Source organism: Nycticebus coucang, chromosome 12, assembly GCF_027406575.1.
Source record: "Nycticebus coucang isolate mNycCou1 chromosome 12, mNycCou1.pri, whole genome shotgun sequence".
Taxonomy (NCBI): domain Eukaryota; kingdom Metazoa; phylum Chordata; class Mammalia; order Primates; family Lorisidae; genus Nycticebus; species Nycticebus coucang.
In genome coordinates this window covers 66,138,757-66,152,597 of record NC_069791.1, presented here as the reverse complement: position 1 = coordinate 66,152,597, position 13,841 = coordinate 66,138,757, and the positions used below count along the sequence as shown (strand labels likewise).

The 13,841-nt window shown below is 54.2% G+C and overlaps 1 protein-coding gene across 4 annotated transcripts; it reads right to left on the bottom strand.

Annotated features, from left to right (window-relative positions):
• Positions 1-447: 447 nt before the first annotated feature.
• Positions 448-13,153, bottom strand: AP5Z1 (adaptor related protein complex 5 subunit zeta 1). Of its 4 annotated transcripts, none has more exons than XM_053555829.1 (17): positions 12,273-13,153; positions 8,819-8,956; positions 8,345-8,531; positions 7,148-7,292; positions 6,867-6,976; positions 6,284-6,452; positions 5,639-5,779; positions 5,298-5,335; positions 5,060-5,222; positions 4,449-4,627; positions 3,772-3,914; positions 3,246-3,464; positions 2,819-2,930; positions 2,179-2,276; positions 1,574-1,706; positions 1,281-1,495; positions 448-1,029 (listed from the first exon to the last, which is right to left on the bottom strand). In XM_053555829.1, exons 1-17 carry the CDS (start codon positions 12,311-12,313, stop codon positions 759-761), a joined length of 2,502 nt encoding a protein of 833 aa, XP_053411804.1. In that variant the 5' UTR covers positions 12,314-13,153; the 3' UTR covers positions 448-758. The 4 variants fall into 4 exon arrangements, with proteins under 4 accessions (XP_053411804.1, XP_053411805.1, XP_053411806.1 ...); XM_053555830.1 differs by having other exon boundaries at positions 3,246-3,386; positions 12,273-13,147; XM_053555831.1 differs by lacking the exon at positions 3,246-3,464 and having other exon boundaries at positions 12,273-13,148.
• Between the last annotated feature and the right edge of the window lie 688 nt (positions 13,154-13,841).

Here is a 13,841-nt window from a genome sequence, read left to right as displayed (position 1 = left end):
GACCCCAAGGCAGCGTGATGACCTGTGGGTACAGTTGGCAGAAGGTCTCAGAAGGGGCGGGGTGCTGCTGCCTTGGCCCTCCACACCCAGCATGTGTTCCCGACTTGGATGATGCAGGTGCCTGCAGCTGCAGCATCCCACCTGCTGGGCCCTGGCTTTCCTCCCCAGGGTAGGGCCCACTGGGTGTTCCTGCATCTTCGCACTGTTCAGGAGCATCAAAAAGGAACCTGACCAAGCACACTGTCCCATGGGAGCTACCCTGTTGGTAGAGCCACACCTCCCTGCCTCACTGATCATGTGAGTGATGTCTTTTCTGTCACATCAGGGATGCTGGTGCTGAGGCAGCATGCCCTTATATACAAGGCCTGAGCTAGAACAGCCCAGGGTATTGGCTTCTGCCTGGGTTCAGGGAGGGAGATGTAACAGACTCTGCACTGCTCACACAGACACTGTGTAAGGGATATTTATTTTTGCTGTATAAAAATACTGTCCAGACATAAGGACAACAGGACAAACCAAGCAGTTCCATCCAGCCCAGGAAAAGAGCTACAGCCCAACTCAGCCACCAGAGCCAAGAGCTTAGGGACCAGCCCCAGGAGCTAAAAAAGGGATAAGTCTGCCACTGAGGGCACTAAGCCCACCTTGCCCAGGACTTGCTGAATTCCTCTTGTCACTAAAGCCAGCAGCTTGTCCCTAATACCTTGCTGGTGCCCTAGGCTCTTAATGTGCAAGTCAGTGTCCACCCGGTCACTGTCCCTTCACCCTGGCAGGAGGCCGGCCTCCTTCTCCATCAGCCGGGTGACCATGCCCAGGGCCAGAGGCAAGGCCGTGTTGATGTCACGGTGGTAGCGGGGACTACACACCTCCATGCTCGGTGTGAGCACAAACTGGGCCACGCTGGGCATCTTCAGCAGGTTCAGCAGTTCTGTGGCCCGGGTACGGATGGCTTCTGCGCCCTCTTCAACTTGTGAGCAGTTGGAAGCTGGGCTCTGGGCCAGGGTTCTCATCTTTGACAGTAACAGAGAGACCCTAGAGATGAGGGGGTCCCAGCCAGTTAGCTGCAGACATTCCTCTCAGCAGAAAGGGGTCTGCATAGAGGGCTAGCCCTCTTGGCAGTGCCCACACCACCCTGGTCAGCCCAGCTGGCATGGCGCAGCTGCCTGTGTCCACCCCAGACTCTGCACAGATGAGGCTATTTCTGGAGACTAGAACCTCAGAAGCCACATCTTTCTCTATACAAGGCCGGCGGGTTTTTCTCTCCCCACCCCCTGACCAGGCACCTGGGGATTAGGTCTTGGCTCCGGGAGGCCAGCTTAGTAAGTGTGGTCATAAGCACGGTGACAACCTGTGGTGGACATCTAGGCAGGGTGGTAGAAGGACGGGACTGGGTGACCTCAAACAGCAGGGCCTCCAGGGCTTCGAAGAACTTGTTGATCTGCTCCACAGTGCACCTCCGGTCACAGGTCACTGACAGGTACTCACCAACAGCCCACACCTAGGTCCAGGGACAGAGGCTCAGCCTCTTTTCAGACCTCCATCAGGGCGTCTGTGAGAAGCTAGTGCCTGGCCTTACCACGCTGGTGACCATGCTTGCTCTGCTATGGATGCTGCTCACACTGCCCAGGAACTCCAGGAGGTCTCTGGCCAGCTCGACCACCAGAGAGGGCTTCAGCTTGCACAGGACCAGGAACTGGGAGCTCAGCACCCTGCCCAGAACACCAGGCTGCTGGGGGCTCTCTGTATGCTTTGTGCAGACCTGAGCCTCCCAGCCACTCCATGGGTAGCAAGAACCCAGAAGTGAACAGGGAAGCATCTGAGCAGCCAAGTGAAGGCTGTACCCTCGTCACCCCCATCCCCAGGGAAGAAGGCTGAGATCAGCACTGTCCTAGGACTGGGCTCGAGTGGAGGATGCCACGCCTACAGCATCAGGCCTTTGGAGAGAACCATCCCTGGGGATAGAGGGTCTGCAAGAGGGCCCCAATCCAGCACATGGAGACCGTGGGCTTGAGAGAGGGAATGGCAGGGGATACATAGGGATGGGGAGGATGGCAGGACCTGAGGTTGCTGAGGGCCAGCCTGAAGAGTGGGGGAAGGAAGTTAAAAATCCAAGATGTGACATGCCAACATGAGGGGTAGCAACACCTGCTCAAGGGATATGGGGGTTGCAGCAGTGCCCACCTGTGCACACAGGCTTCGTACTGCGGGACTTGGTAAAGTGAGTCACTTCTCTCTAGGAGCAGGAGTGCCAGCTGGTTGGTCAGGGACCCATTGGTGACCTGGAGATCAAGAAAGCACTACTCAGCCCCATGCCCACCACAGACCATCTGGAGGGGGCAGAAACTCCTTGTCCTCTGCCCTCCTAGGCCACACTGGGCCTGGGAGGAGGCGGGTGAGAGAGAAAGCAAGCGCCTGGGGCAGACCTATGCTCCCCTGCTATGTCCCGCCCACAAGGCCTAGACGGCCTGGCCCCATTCCTATTCCCTGCTGGCCAGACAGGTTCGTAGAGCCCAGGTGGGACCAACTGGCCTGTGGTAACCTTTATTTTGGCCCTGGAGGCAGAGACCTTAGAGGTGGCAGGGGTATAAGGGACAGACTGCTCTGGCTACAGCTAAACCACTGGTCCATCCTGGGGACAGGAGATAGGACCTGGCCCTTTCCCTGTGAACCTCCCTGACCCTCAGAGTGGTCATGGACAGGTCGTGAGGCAGATTAACCTTTGCAGAGATTAAGGGTGACACCACGGTCCCTGCTCTGGGCCAGCCCTCTGTCACCAGTTGTGTGAGGCCCATGGCAATAGGGTCCCAGGCAGTAGGCTCACCTGGGTCACTGCTGAAAAGAACATGTGGAGCAGGGTGGGCACGGCCTCAGCACACTGGGCCACCCGAGCGCAGCTGGCCATGGGCTGCAGCAACTGGTAGAGTGGTGCCAACCTGGGGACATGAGGAGTGGCCCACTGAGTACCCACTCACTCCCTTGACCCAATGGCCACAGATACACTCTGAACACATGAACCCATGTGACCTCATAGGCTGATGCCTGCAAGAGGTGGAGGGGACAGACATCAGGGATTGTCACAGGTGGCCTCCCCATCACTGTCCTCAAGCCTGCAACTCGCTGTTCCGCATTCCTCATGACCACCTGCTCCCACAGGGCTCAGGAAGACCCCAATACACCAGTGTACCCAGGACAGTGGCAGATCTGGGGCACACTGAGCTGTTGGCAGTTCCCCTACCCAAGGCCCCTACCTCTCTATGGTGCCGCTGGCCTTGGGGCGCAACAGGTGCTGGAAAAGACCCTGAAACTGTGGGTCCCGGAAGGCCTCCAGGCAGCTGGGGATCCTGAGGGAGGTATCCCAGAGTGGCCTCTCGGATGCAGATGGCCACGACCTGTTAGTGCAGATGTCTGAGGCCAGGTGAGACATGGGCTTTTGGCACAGGCCACCCAGAGTCTGATTCGGGCCCTGCCTTCAAGGGCACCCATTTGTCAGGGAGAGGTGAGCTGGTGTCACTATGACACATAGCACCCTGATCCAGCCATGCTCTGGGGTGACAGGGAGGGGCAGGGGGCAAGAGCCCACAGGCAGCTCGCAGTGATTACAGAGAAGGCTGAGGAGCTGCAGGGCTCAGGGGCTGCCCCCAGTGGCTGGAGGAGGGTGTCAAAGATGTGTCCTGCCTTGGAGGGGCTGTGCAAGGGTCAGGAGTGGTGAAGAGAGGTGAACAGCTGGTTGGCTGGCACAAGGGGGGCTGGCAGAGGGTACAAGTGGGGACCTACCTGAGCTGCAGGTCTAGGGCTGCGGTCAGGCAGGGCAGGTCCAGCAGCGAGTGTAGCATCTCCACAGCTGTGCCAGAGTCCACCAGAGCTGGCAGGAGCTCCACAAACTCTGAGGTGAGGGGTGGGCTATTCCAGGCCAGGAACTGCATGGCAAACACAGGGCTCAGATGGGCCCGGCACCGGGGGCTGCAGGGGGCAGGCAGCCAGGATCCCCCTGCTGCTGTCAGTCCACCATCGCCACAGAGGCCCTGGCTCTGCCCCTCCACCACCTTCTTATATAAACAAATTAAGCACTTCTCACCCAGCATTGCTCTTCTCTAGAAATAAGATACAGTCTCTAACTGGGTTTAAAAAGCTACAGTGAAGTGCTGGTTGCAAAAGATGCATCAAAACCCAGAGCCACCAGCACCATAAGCCTACACAGGTTTTTATGAGAACTCACCAGGCCTCATGTAATTACCCTTCCCATAGGACCCGCTTACAATTTTCTCTGATGGTGACACTGTTTACAAGAGATCGTGCAGATACCCCTGGGCCCCTCACCTTACCCTGCACCCCATATTCCAGGCCTGGGACCCACTGGGCTCTATACCCACAGCCACTCTCTCCTGGAGGCACCATCAAGAGGGAAAAGATCTGGGCACCTGCCCCCCTGCACCCAAGGATGCCCAATGTGCCTTAAAGAGGTTAGGGAAAGTCAGTTTGAGGACGCTGAGATTCCCGCCAAACAGGTGCAGGTTGTCCCTGCAGAACTGGATGAACTCAAAGGCCAGCAAGGGGCTGTGGAAGCGCTCGGCCGGGACCCTGGTGAACAGGTGCTGGTAGATGGCTTCTGAGTCCACTGCAGCTGCCTCTCCTGTGAGAAATCAGAAGCCATCAGCATGCACTGCCCCAATCCACATCAGCACCTTAAACTTGTCTTGAAATGCTTCTCTCTGGCCCCTAAGAGTCTCAGGCCAAGTCTCCAGGACAACAAAGGTTCTGAGATACCCTACTCAAGGACACTGGTTAAGCCATACACTGTTTTCCATCTCCCAGAGGCCGCAGGCAGCACCTCTGAGTAATACAATCTTTGGAAGCTGCTAGCTCCTCAACATTTGGGTTTCACAGGCCAGTATCATGGCAGTGTATTTTGGGACTGATGATGTTTTATTTTGCCGTTAAAGAGTCAAAAGTTGCCACCACCTAGCGCTAGTAGTCCACAAAAGAAACGACACTCCAAAATTAAAGCCCTGGGGGAAGGAGCCATGCTCCAATATGACACAGCCGCCCCACCAGGTGTGCTCACCATGTGTCAGGAAAAAGTGGGCCAGTGGCAGCAGCACCCGCACAGAGGCCAGATCCCCACTCAGCCGCCCGTGCAGAGCCTTCAGGCAGGAGATGGTACGGTACAGGAAGGAGGGGTCCTGCCGGCACAGCACGTCCAGGACCAGCACGGCCTCCACCAGGCACTGTGGGCACACAAGGCGATGTTAGGATGGGTCTAGAGCTGCCATCTCTGCACCCCTGAACGCGTGTCCACTTACGGCCTTCTGCAGGTCTGAGTCCCCCTTCCTCAGAGCTCCTGTAGGATGGAGGAAAGACAGCTTGGCTCTGCCTCAGCCATGGAAATGTTCTAAAAGCTCTAGGTGAGGACTGGGAGAGGAGGGGCAGGGTTGGGCAGGCCATGGGGAGACTCAAGGTGGGGGTTGGGGCATAGCCTGAAGGTCCCCAGGCTGAGCCTGCAAACAAAGCAGCAGCCTCCTGCTCCAAGCTTGAGTCCAGGGTCCCCAGCGCCCCAGGGGCAGCTCGGTGGAAAACTGCTGCCCCTGAATACACCTTGGAGAGGACAGCACCCCAGGCTGGGCCAGAATTAACAGGGACTTACGTCGGGTGCTCTGCTCAATGAGGCGCTGGCAGTACTCAAAGGCCACCTCCCTTAGCCGCTCCCGGGGGGGCAGCAGGCGGCTGGTGGCAGAAGTGGCAGAAATCACTGATAGGGTAGAGCCCTCCAGCTCCGACTTGTCATCTGCATAAGGAGAAGACTCTCAGTGGGACAGTCAGTGTGTGGCTCCCCAAGCAGGGATACACTTGCTGTTCCTACATGGCAATGCAGGAGGATGTGCTCTGGCTGGTCTCCCAGGGGCATGGAGAGAGGGTCAGCATCTTGGGGTGCCTGGGCTGCCTCCAGCTTTCCTTGTCACGCAACGCCCTTCAGCGTAGTTGAGGTTTCTTCCCTCACACGTTGGTAGCAGACCAGCAGTTCAGCAAAGTTGTCCCAGTGCCGACAATCTTACTGCTCTGGCTTCTCCATGCACATTGTGATGGTCACCAGTATGTCTGAGGAGACCTCCTGGTGGTGGCCGAGGATGCCCACGACTCTGGGCAGGGTGCTCAGCTCAGCTCTGAGTCTGCAAACCTTTGCTGCTGGCCTCCTGCTGTCCCACCTGCCTCCTCCCTGTCTCCTACTCATTCAACACACAGCACACCTGCCCCAGCCCCCCAGTGGAGCTGCCTCCTGCCCTTGGCACACCTGTGTCTGGGGCACCCGGGCCCTCAGGGCTGCCGTGCAGTAGCCAGGCCTGTAGCATTGAGAAAGCCTGCACATTCAGCCATTGGTCCTCCGTAAAGTGGTGGCCCATGGACAGCACCGTGAAAAAGTCTGTGGCCACTGCCCCATCCACTTCAGTGATGGGGCCTGGCTGCAGGGAAAAGATGGGCAGGGCTGTAGGGCTTCCTGGACCAGGGCATACAGAGGGGACTAAAGCTGGGAGAAAGCTCTCATGCCACTCAGGAGGGCAGAGGAGAACCCTCTGGAGAACGTAAGTTCAAGCACAGCCCAGGGACATGAGACCCAAGATATGTGTGGCCATGCTCTGCCCTGATGCCACCCTGCAGCCTTGGGCAGCAGCCACTCTCTTCAGGATGCCACACCCTCCTCCACAGGCCCCCAGTGTCAACCATGAGCCCAGAGCCACATGAGCTGGGGGCTGTGACCTGCCTGACCTAAGCCCTCAAGTGGAGGCAGGAAATGGGGGCCAATGCCCAGCAGGGCTGCCTGGGGGAGGTTTTGGAGTCCTGAGTCCCCTGAGATCTGAGAGCAGCTCCAGCCTCACCTGCCGGGCCCTGGATGCAGAGAAGAAGCCACTAGAGTGTGGGAGCCCTTGCTGGATGCTGGCGTATCGAAGCCAGTCAATGAGTTTCTTGCTGAGCAGGGTGGTCTGGTCTGCAAAGGGAGTGGTTCATATGGAGGGAAATGGTTAAACCTGTGGATGCCCTGTGCTATGTGATGCTGTAGAGCTTTCTCAGAAAACTGGCAGCTGCTCCCACAGGCCCCATGGCCTCAGCCTTCTGGCCACCCACCTGGCCCACACCCTCTTGGACAGGGCCCACGTACCCTCCTGGAGGATGCCAGGGCTGAGGCCCACAACCTTTGACACGATGGGGAGAAGGTGCCTCAGGCTGGGCCCTTCAGGCTGCCGGCTCTCCAGGGCTCTCAGGATGTGCTGAGCCACGGTTCTGACCTCATCTCTCCTGTTGCCCTGCAAATTAAACGCAACCAGATGCCAAGTGCTGACCTGCCTCAGTGCTCCACAAGATCAGCTCTCCCTCACATTTATGGAGTGTGCAACAGCCTCCGCGGCCACCTGGTGGCCAACTTGGCAGAGACTCTGAGCCTGGATCTGCCCGAGCCCCTCCAGTGAGGTAGGGGCAAAAACTCCAACTGTGGAGGGACAGGGATCCTGCCTTGCGCAGCCAACTCATTCTAGGCTGGGGGACTACAGGAACCTGGCCTATATCCTGCACAAACACACTGCCAGGAAAGGAACAGCAAGGCCTTATCTTCAAGAGAAATGCAGCAAAGTATGGAAATGTCATGTCTGGGATTTGTTTTCAAATAATGATGGGGTATAGGGACAGAGGCCTGGGCTCCATTGTGCCGTTCCTTCTACTCTGCAATTTTACAGGTGGCCATAACCAGGACATAGTGCTACTGGCCAGCACCATGACGGCCCAAACAGCTGCCCATCCATGTGTGGCTCAGCACCTTGTTTACCAGATGGCAAGGCTGCCCCTGCCCTTCCAGGAAGTACCTGCGAGTGGGACAGGTGTGGTATGCTGGAGGCAAGCTTTCCTCTCAGGCTCATGCATCTTAGGCTGTCTTTTACAAACTAAAACCCATCTTCTCTGCTGAGCTTCTCTCACAGTGACAAGTTTGTGGACATCTAGAACAGGAACCATAAAATTCTAAATGCTACTGGTCTATTAGCCTAGCTAATGCCACCCCTATGTGTCCCTGACCTGTGGCCTGACTTGATCTTTACCAGAGTCCAGGAATGGCCACTTCTCAAGGACCACAGGAAGATAGGAAGGAGGGGTACAGGAGTAGGCATGTGTCTGCTTGTTCTGTAATTCCAAGGGCCAGGTGTTCAGCACACCTGAGATAGTGACAAAACTACTGAATGGAATGGGAACCCAAGCCAAGCAGGCCATGCGATGTGTGCTATGTGCCCTGATGCAGGCCAGCCTAGGTGCTCCTAGTCCAGGACCTGCAGAGCAGGATGGCCTACTGGAGTGGTGATGATCACGTTACCTGGGCCAAGAGCACGGAGGCCACCAGGCTCAGCTGCCAGGTGTTCTGGGTGCGGTCACAGGACAGGCTCAGGCTGTCGGAGGGTGACATCTCTTTTAGGATGGCGGCACAGAGAACCTGGAGCGGCTCGGGGCACACAGGCAGGCAGAGGGTGGACTGCAGCAGGTCTACACATGTCTTCTCCAGCCTGTAAGGTGAGACTCCAGTAGTGGTGACATGTCATGGCCCCAGCAATAGCACCCAGCAGCCCAGAAAAGCTGGCCTGTACAAAGTGTTTTATACATGAGGACCTTCAACACTGTTTAAGCACATACAGGACTCAAGACCAGGGTGCGTTTGCACCAACTGTTGGGTACAGACAAGGTCATCTTAACACTACTCAAGACCAGGGTGCGTTTGCACCAACTGTTGGGCACAGACAAGGTCATCTTAACACCACGTTAGGAGTCTGGCCCAAGCAGGGACTGTACTTACCTCCGGTTGTACTTGGTGGCTGAGACAATGAGGAAAAGCCTCCGCAGAGAGTCAATAGCATCAGGCCCCAAGTTTTCCTCTTGCAGCAGTACACTGATCCGGGAACAGAACCTCTGCAGTTCCTCATCCTGGACCTCCCTAAACAAAGAGGGTGTCAGGACCTGGGTGCTACTTGAACCACACCAGAATGACTCTTGGGCTGGGAGAAAAACCACTTTAGCAAAGAGAAAGCTGGGTGTGTGTGTGGGGGGGGAATTGTGGTCCCACTACTTACAATGCCTTGAGATAAACTCGCTGATGACCCAAACCTCTCTGCTGGGATTTGGGGATCTATCACTGCCATGATATACTCTGACAAACCTCAGTAATGGAAATGCCATGCATTCATATTTAGCTATTCCAGGAACAAACAAACAAAAACCATTTTTAAGAGCCTCATTCAAAAGGAGGAAATTTAGTCTAAAGTTGCTTTTTAAAAGATGTCTTCAGCGATCCTTTCACTTCTGGGAACAGTTAAACCTTATATATTAAAGAGTAAATATTCCAACATACTGTAAGGTAAAGCCTATCATAATTTCTTACTCTAATACTCAATTAGCTTAATTTAAAATCTATTAAGCACTGGCCACAATATCCTGAACAAAGTCTCAAAATAGGAACCTCCTTTTAGGTTTCTATTCAGTTTAAAAGGTAAGAAAAGATAAAATGTGAAGGAGCTATTGCACTGGGTACCTCTGGGAGGTAAGAAGGCCCCCTATGTGGCTGCCAGCCCCTCTGGCTTCCAGTTGCCTGAGCCGGGAACTGGGAGCCCGAAACAGGGAGTCCCAGCATCTGGGGCTGAGATTTGATGAGTGTGTAGGGCTGAGGTCTTAAGTGCCCCACCTCACCTGTTTTCTGCCTTTCCTTGAGGGTTGTAAGATAAATACCAATAATTTGCTCACCACCCTTTAGCCCTCATTTCCTTTTTTTTAACATAAGCTGGCCAGAATCATTTTCAGTCACCTAAAAAGAAAAGAACAGGTATATACTATGTGAGGAAAGAAAGAGAGGAAGACAGAGTCTAGGTTTGTGTTTAATGTTTAAACCACAAACACTAAACAAGACTGAGGAGGAAGCTCCCAGATTTGTCTTGCAATCCTCTCAATGTAAGGCTTCTTTCTAAAAATCCTAACCCTTCAATAGCTCCCCACTGCTTTCAAATCCAAACTCCTGTGAACCCTAATGTTGCTTATGTGGCCCTGGCCCTTTCTTTCTTCCCCAACCATCAAGTCCTATTTCTCTGGCTTCTGCCCCTTTGCTTATCAGGGATCCTCAAACTATGGCCCACAGGCCACATGTGGTGGTGTGATTGTATTTGTTCCCATTTTGTTTTTTTATTTCAAAATAAGATATGCACAGTGTGCATAGGAATTTGTTCATATTTGTTTTTAAACTATAGTCCGGCCCTCCAACGGTCTGAGGGACAGTGAACTGGCCCCCTGTTTAAAAAGTTTGAGGACCCCTGGAGATCCTACCTAAAACACACCCCACTCTTCCTCCTAGATACCTCCCCACCTTGCTGTGCCCTCCCTCCATACCTCCAGGCCACTATCTGTATCCCATTTTTGTCATCTTTCAGCTTACAGAGATTTTTTTTTTTTTTTATAACATTTTCCACCCTAGCTTTCCATATCTTTGATGTATTTAGAGAAACTAAAGTTCATTCTACATCCTGACTCTCACACTGTAGCTGTTTACTAGAGACAGGGTCTCCCTCTGTTGCCTGGGTGGAGTGCAGTGGTGTGATCACTCCCAGTCTTATCAAGTGATCCTCCTGCCTCAGGCTCCAGAGGACTTGTAGGCATGTGCCAACAAGTCCAGCTAATTTTTTACTTTTTGTAGAAAAATATATTTCCCAGGCTGATCTCAAACTCCTGGCCTCAAGTGATCCTCCTGCCTCAGCCTCCCAAAGTATTGAAATTATAAGCATGAGCCACTGTGCCTATCCCATAGCTCAGTGGTTCTCAACCTTCCTAATGCCGAGATCCACAGGTTGAAAACCACTGCCATACCTGTTTATTTCAAAATGCCACCAGAAATAAAGTATATTGTGAAAACTAGTAATCTCCAACTGATAGGTTATTAACCTTCTAGAAACCTGAACAGAGAAGGCCTGTATTGTAGTTAGGGCAACTCAAACATACTCTATCTTCAACATGCCCACCCAAGACTGACACAAAAACAGAAATTTAAGTAGTGAAGGCTAATTTCTTTTGCCTTTCATTCCCCAACTTTACGACCTGAGTAAAATGTAAGTGGGGAATGAAGTTCCAGTGGGTTTGTTTTTACTTGTCTCCCTGTACAAAGTACTTGTTAGTACTTTGGGGTGAACATGCTGAGTGAGATGCCAGTATTTTTTCATTTAATTCAGTCCCTGAATTTAAATAAACCACACATCTGTCCACTATTGAAAGGAAAGTAGTGGGTGGGGCTTATTGGGAGATGGTACTGCACACCTACCAAGAGATTTTCAAGTTTTTTTTCTTAAACTGGGGCTTCCGATTTTGCCCAAGCAGGTACTGAACTCCTTGGGCTCAAGCAATCTTCTGGATTCAGCCTCCCAAAGTGCTTGGGAGTACAAGCAAGAGCCAGTGCACCCAGCCTTGAGGGTTATTTTGACCAGAGACTGCTGTCCTGTCCACAGATTTTAGAACTTAAATCTACTTTCATGACTTTGCTGACTATAATTACAGCAACTTCAACCATCCTAGTCTTTCCCACCAGTTAGTCCAGCTCTGAATCCAGATCGATTGGTTTGATTTTAAGTTTACCAGGGGCTTGTAGTTCTGGTTCTGGTGCATTTTCTTCTTTAAAACAAGTAGTATCAAGTCTTGACCGTCTGGTTGGCTGTGGGACTTTTCAGTCCTGACTTACACCCTGCTTTCTCCCATGACTGATTAGTGAGGAGGGGGCTACCCACTAAGTTACTGGGAATAACAGAAACAGTCTGGCAAAAGAAAATAGTGGGTCATTTCTCAACTTAGCCAATATATATGCGCGAGAGGGAGCTTTCTAAATCAAGAAATCCGCCCAGGACTCCCCCACGCCCCACAGCATAAGCTGCCAACGTGCGTGCTCTGGAGTCTGAAGCAACCATCAGCTTCTGGCTACTGTACTTCCCGCCAGACGTGAGGTTCTCACCATTGGGCCTTTGACCAGATTGTCACCTGGTCCCACCCCCTGACTTCCTTCTATCATCCTCCCCAGCTCTCCTCAGGTGTAACGCCTCTGGGGACCCAGCTGGGCACTTCCCCGACCGCCGCACCCCATGCCGGGCCGGCGTGCCGCCTTCCTGGTCCCCCGAATCTTGGGGACCGGTCCAGCCAGGCTCCCGCAAGTCACCGGCGTCCGGACATAGGCCCGGCGCCCCTATGGAGAGGTGCGGGAGGGAGGCCGGGCCACAGCTTCTCCGCACCTGGCCTGCCGGAGCAGACTCTCTGCTCCCGCCGTGAACATGCCGCCGCTGCCGCCGCCACCCGCCACTGGCACAGCCGAACCTCGGGTGCCTGGGCCCAGCTGCCGGGTGACTTCCGGGACGCGTCACGTGCCGCGTCCACGTGGGCAGTGCGGGCAGGCCGCTGGCCAATGGGCTTCGGCGCGGAGCGTCTTGGGACGGGTCCACCGGTCTGGGGCCGGTGCCACTTCTGTTGCTGTTCGCCGGAATCCCAGATCCCGGAACCTCGGGACCCCCGAACCTTGGTACTTTGTTATTTCAGGACCACGGAACCTAGAGGCCCCGAGCTTTGGCACCTCGGAGTCCCTCGGCCTGGAACAGCTCCTGATGGAAACTGGAACCCGGAGCTTTCGAGGGCGTTTCTGTCCCTGCTGTGCCGCTGCCTGGATTCTAGTTTCTGCTTCGTAACTGCAGCTCTGTCGTGTGCTAGCCCCGAGGCTGAGGTCTACCTGAATATGTCACACAAACCCCGCGACTTGTGAGCGAGTCCAGTGGCGTCCGGCAGTTTGCGAAGAACAGCTGTGGTTCTTAGCGGTTGTTTTTTTTTTTTTTGTAGAGACAGAGTCTCACTTTACCACCTTCAGTAGAGTGCCATGATGTCACAGGACTCACAGCAACCTCTAGCTCTTGGGCTTCAGCGATTCTCCTGCCTCAGTCTCCCGAGCAGCTGGGACTACAGGCGCCCGCCACAACTCCCGGCTATTTTTTGGTTGCAGTTCAGCCGGGGCTGGGTTTGAACCTGCCACCCTCGGTATATGGGGACGGCGCCCTACTCACTGAGCCACAGGCGCCGCCCTAGCGGTTGTTTTTTAAGGTCCGGTTTACTTAGCACCACCCGGCTCTGTTGGTACTGCTTTAAAAAAATCTGATTCAGAATCTTGTAAGACCAAGAGCTGAAGGTTGCTGTGAGCCGTGTGACGTTATAGCACTCTACCGAGGGCGGTAAAGTGAGACTCTGTCTCAACTCTTATTCAGTCCTCACTGTAGTCATTGGATGTCTCTATCTCTGTTTTACCCGCCCAGGGGGAGGGTAAAACATGTTTCTATAAATTGTAAAACATGTCCTGGGTGCTAGCATGTGCTTGGCGACAAGTATTTCCACCCACCAGGTCGCGTGGGGACATAGGACACCACCTTGCAGTCACCATCCAGCGTGAGAAACGCTTTAACAGCCTGAACGGGACGGGGATCTCAGGAGGAGGGTTTCCTGAGAAACTGCAGCCTCTGGAACCGAGAGGGTGTCCAGACCCAGGAATGGGTTTAGCGGAGGGTAAGGAAGGCAGCATAGCGACCTGCGGGCTGTGGCTTAAATGTACCCGTGAGGGGCAACCAGCCCTCGGGCCTCAGGTAGAGTGGCTTAGGAAGGGAGGGTGAGAAAAGCCCTGCAGTTGTGGCCCAGGACGGGGAGATGGCCTGGGAAGTAACAAACCATTCAGGGGTAGGATTTACAGGACCTGTGATTAACACATTGTGGGCAGGAGAGAATCAAGGAAAACTCAAGAATAACAATATATTTCTGCTTTGGGCACT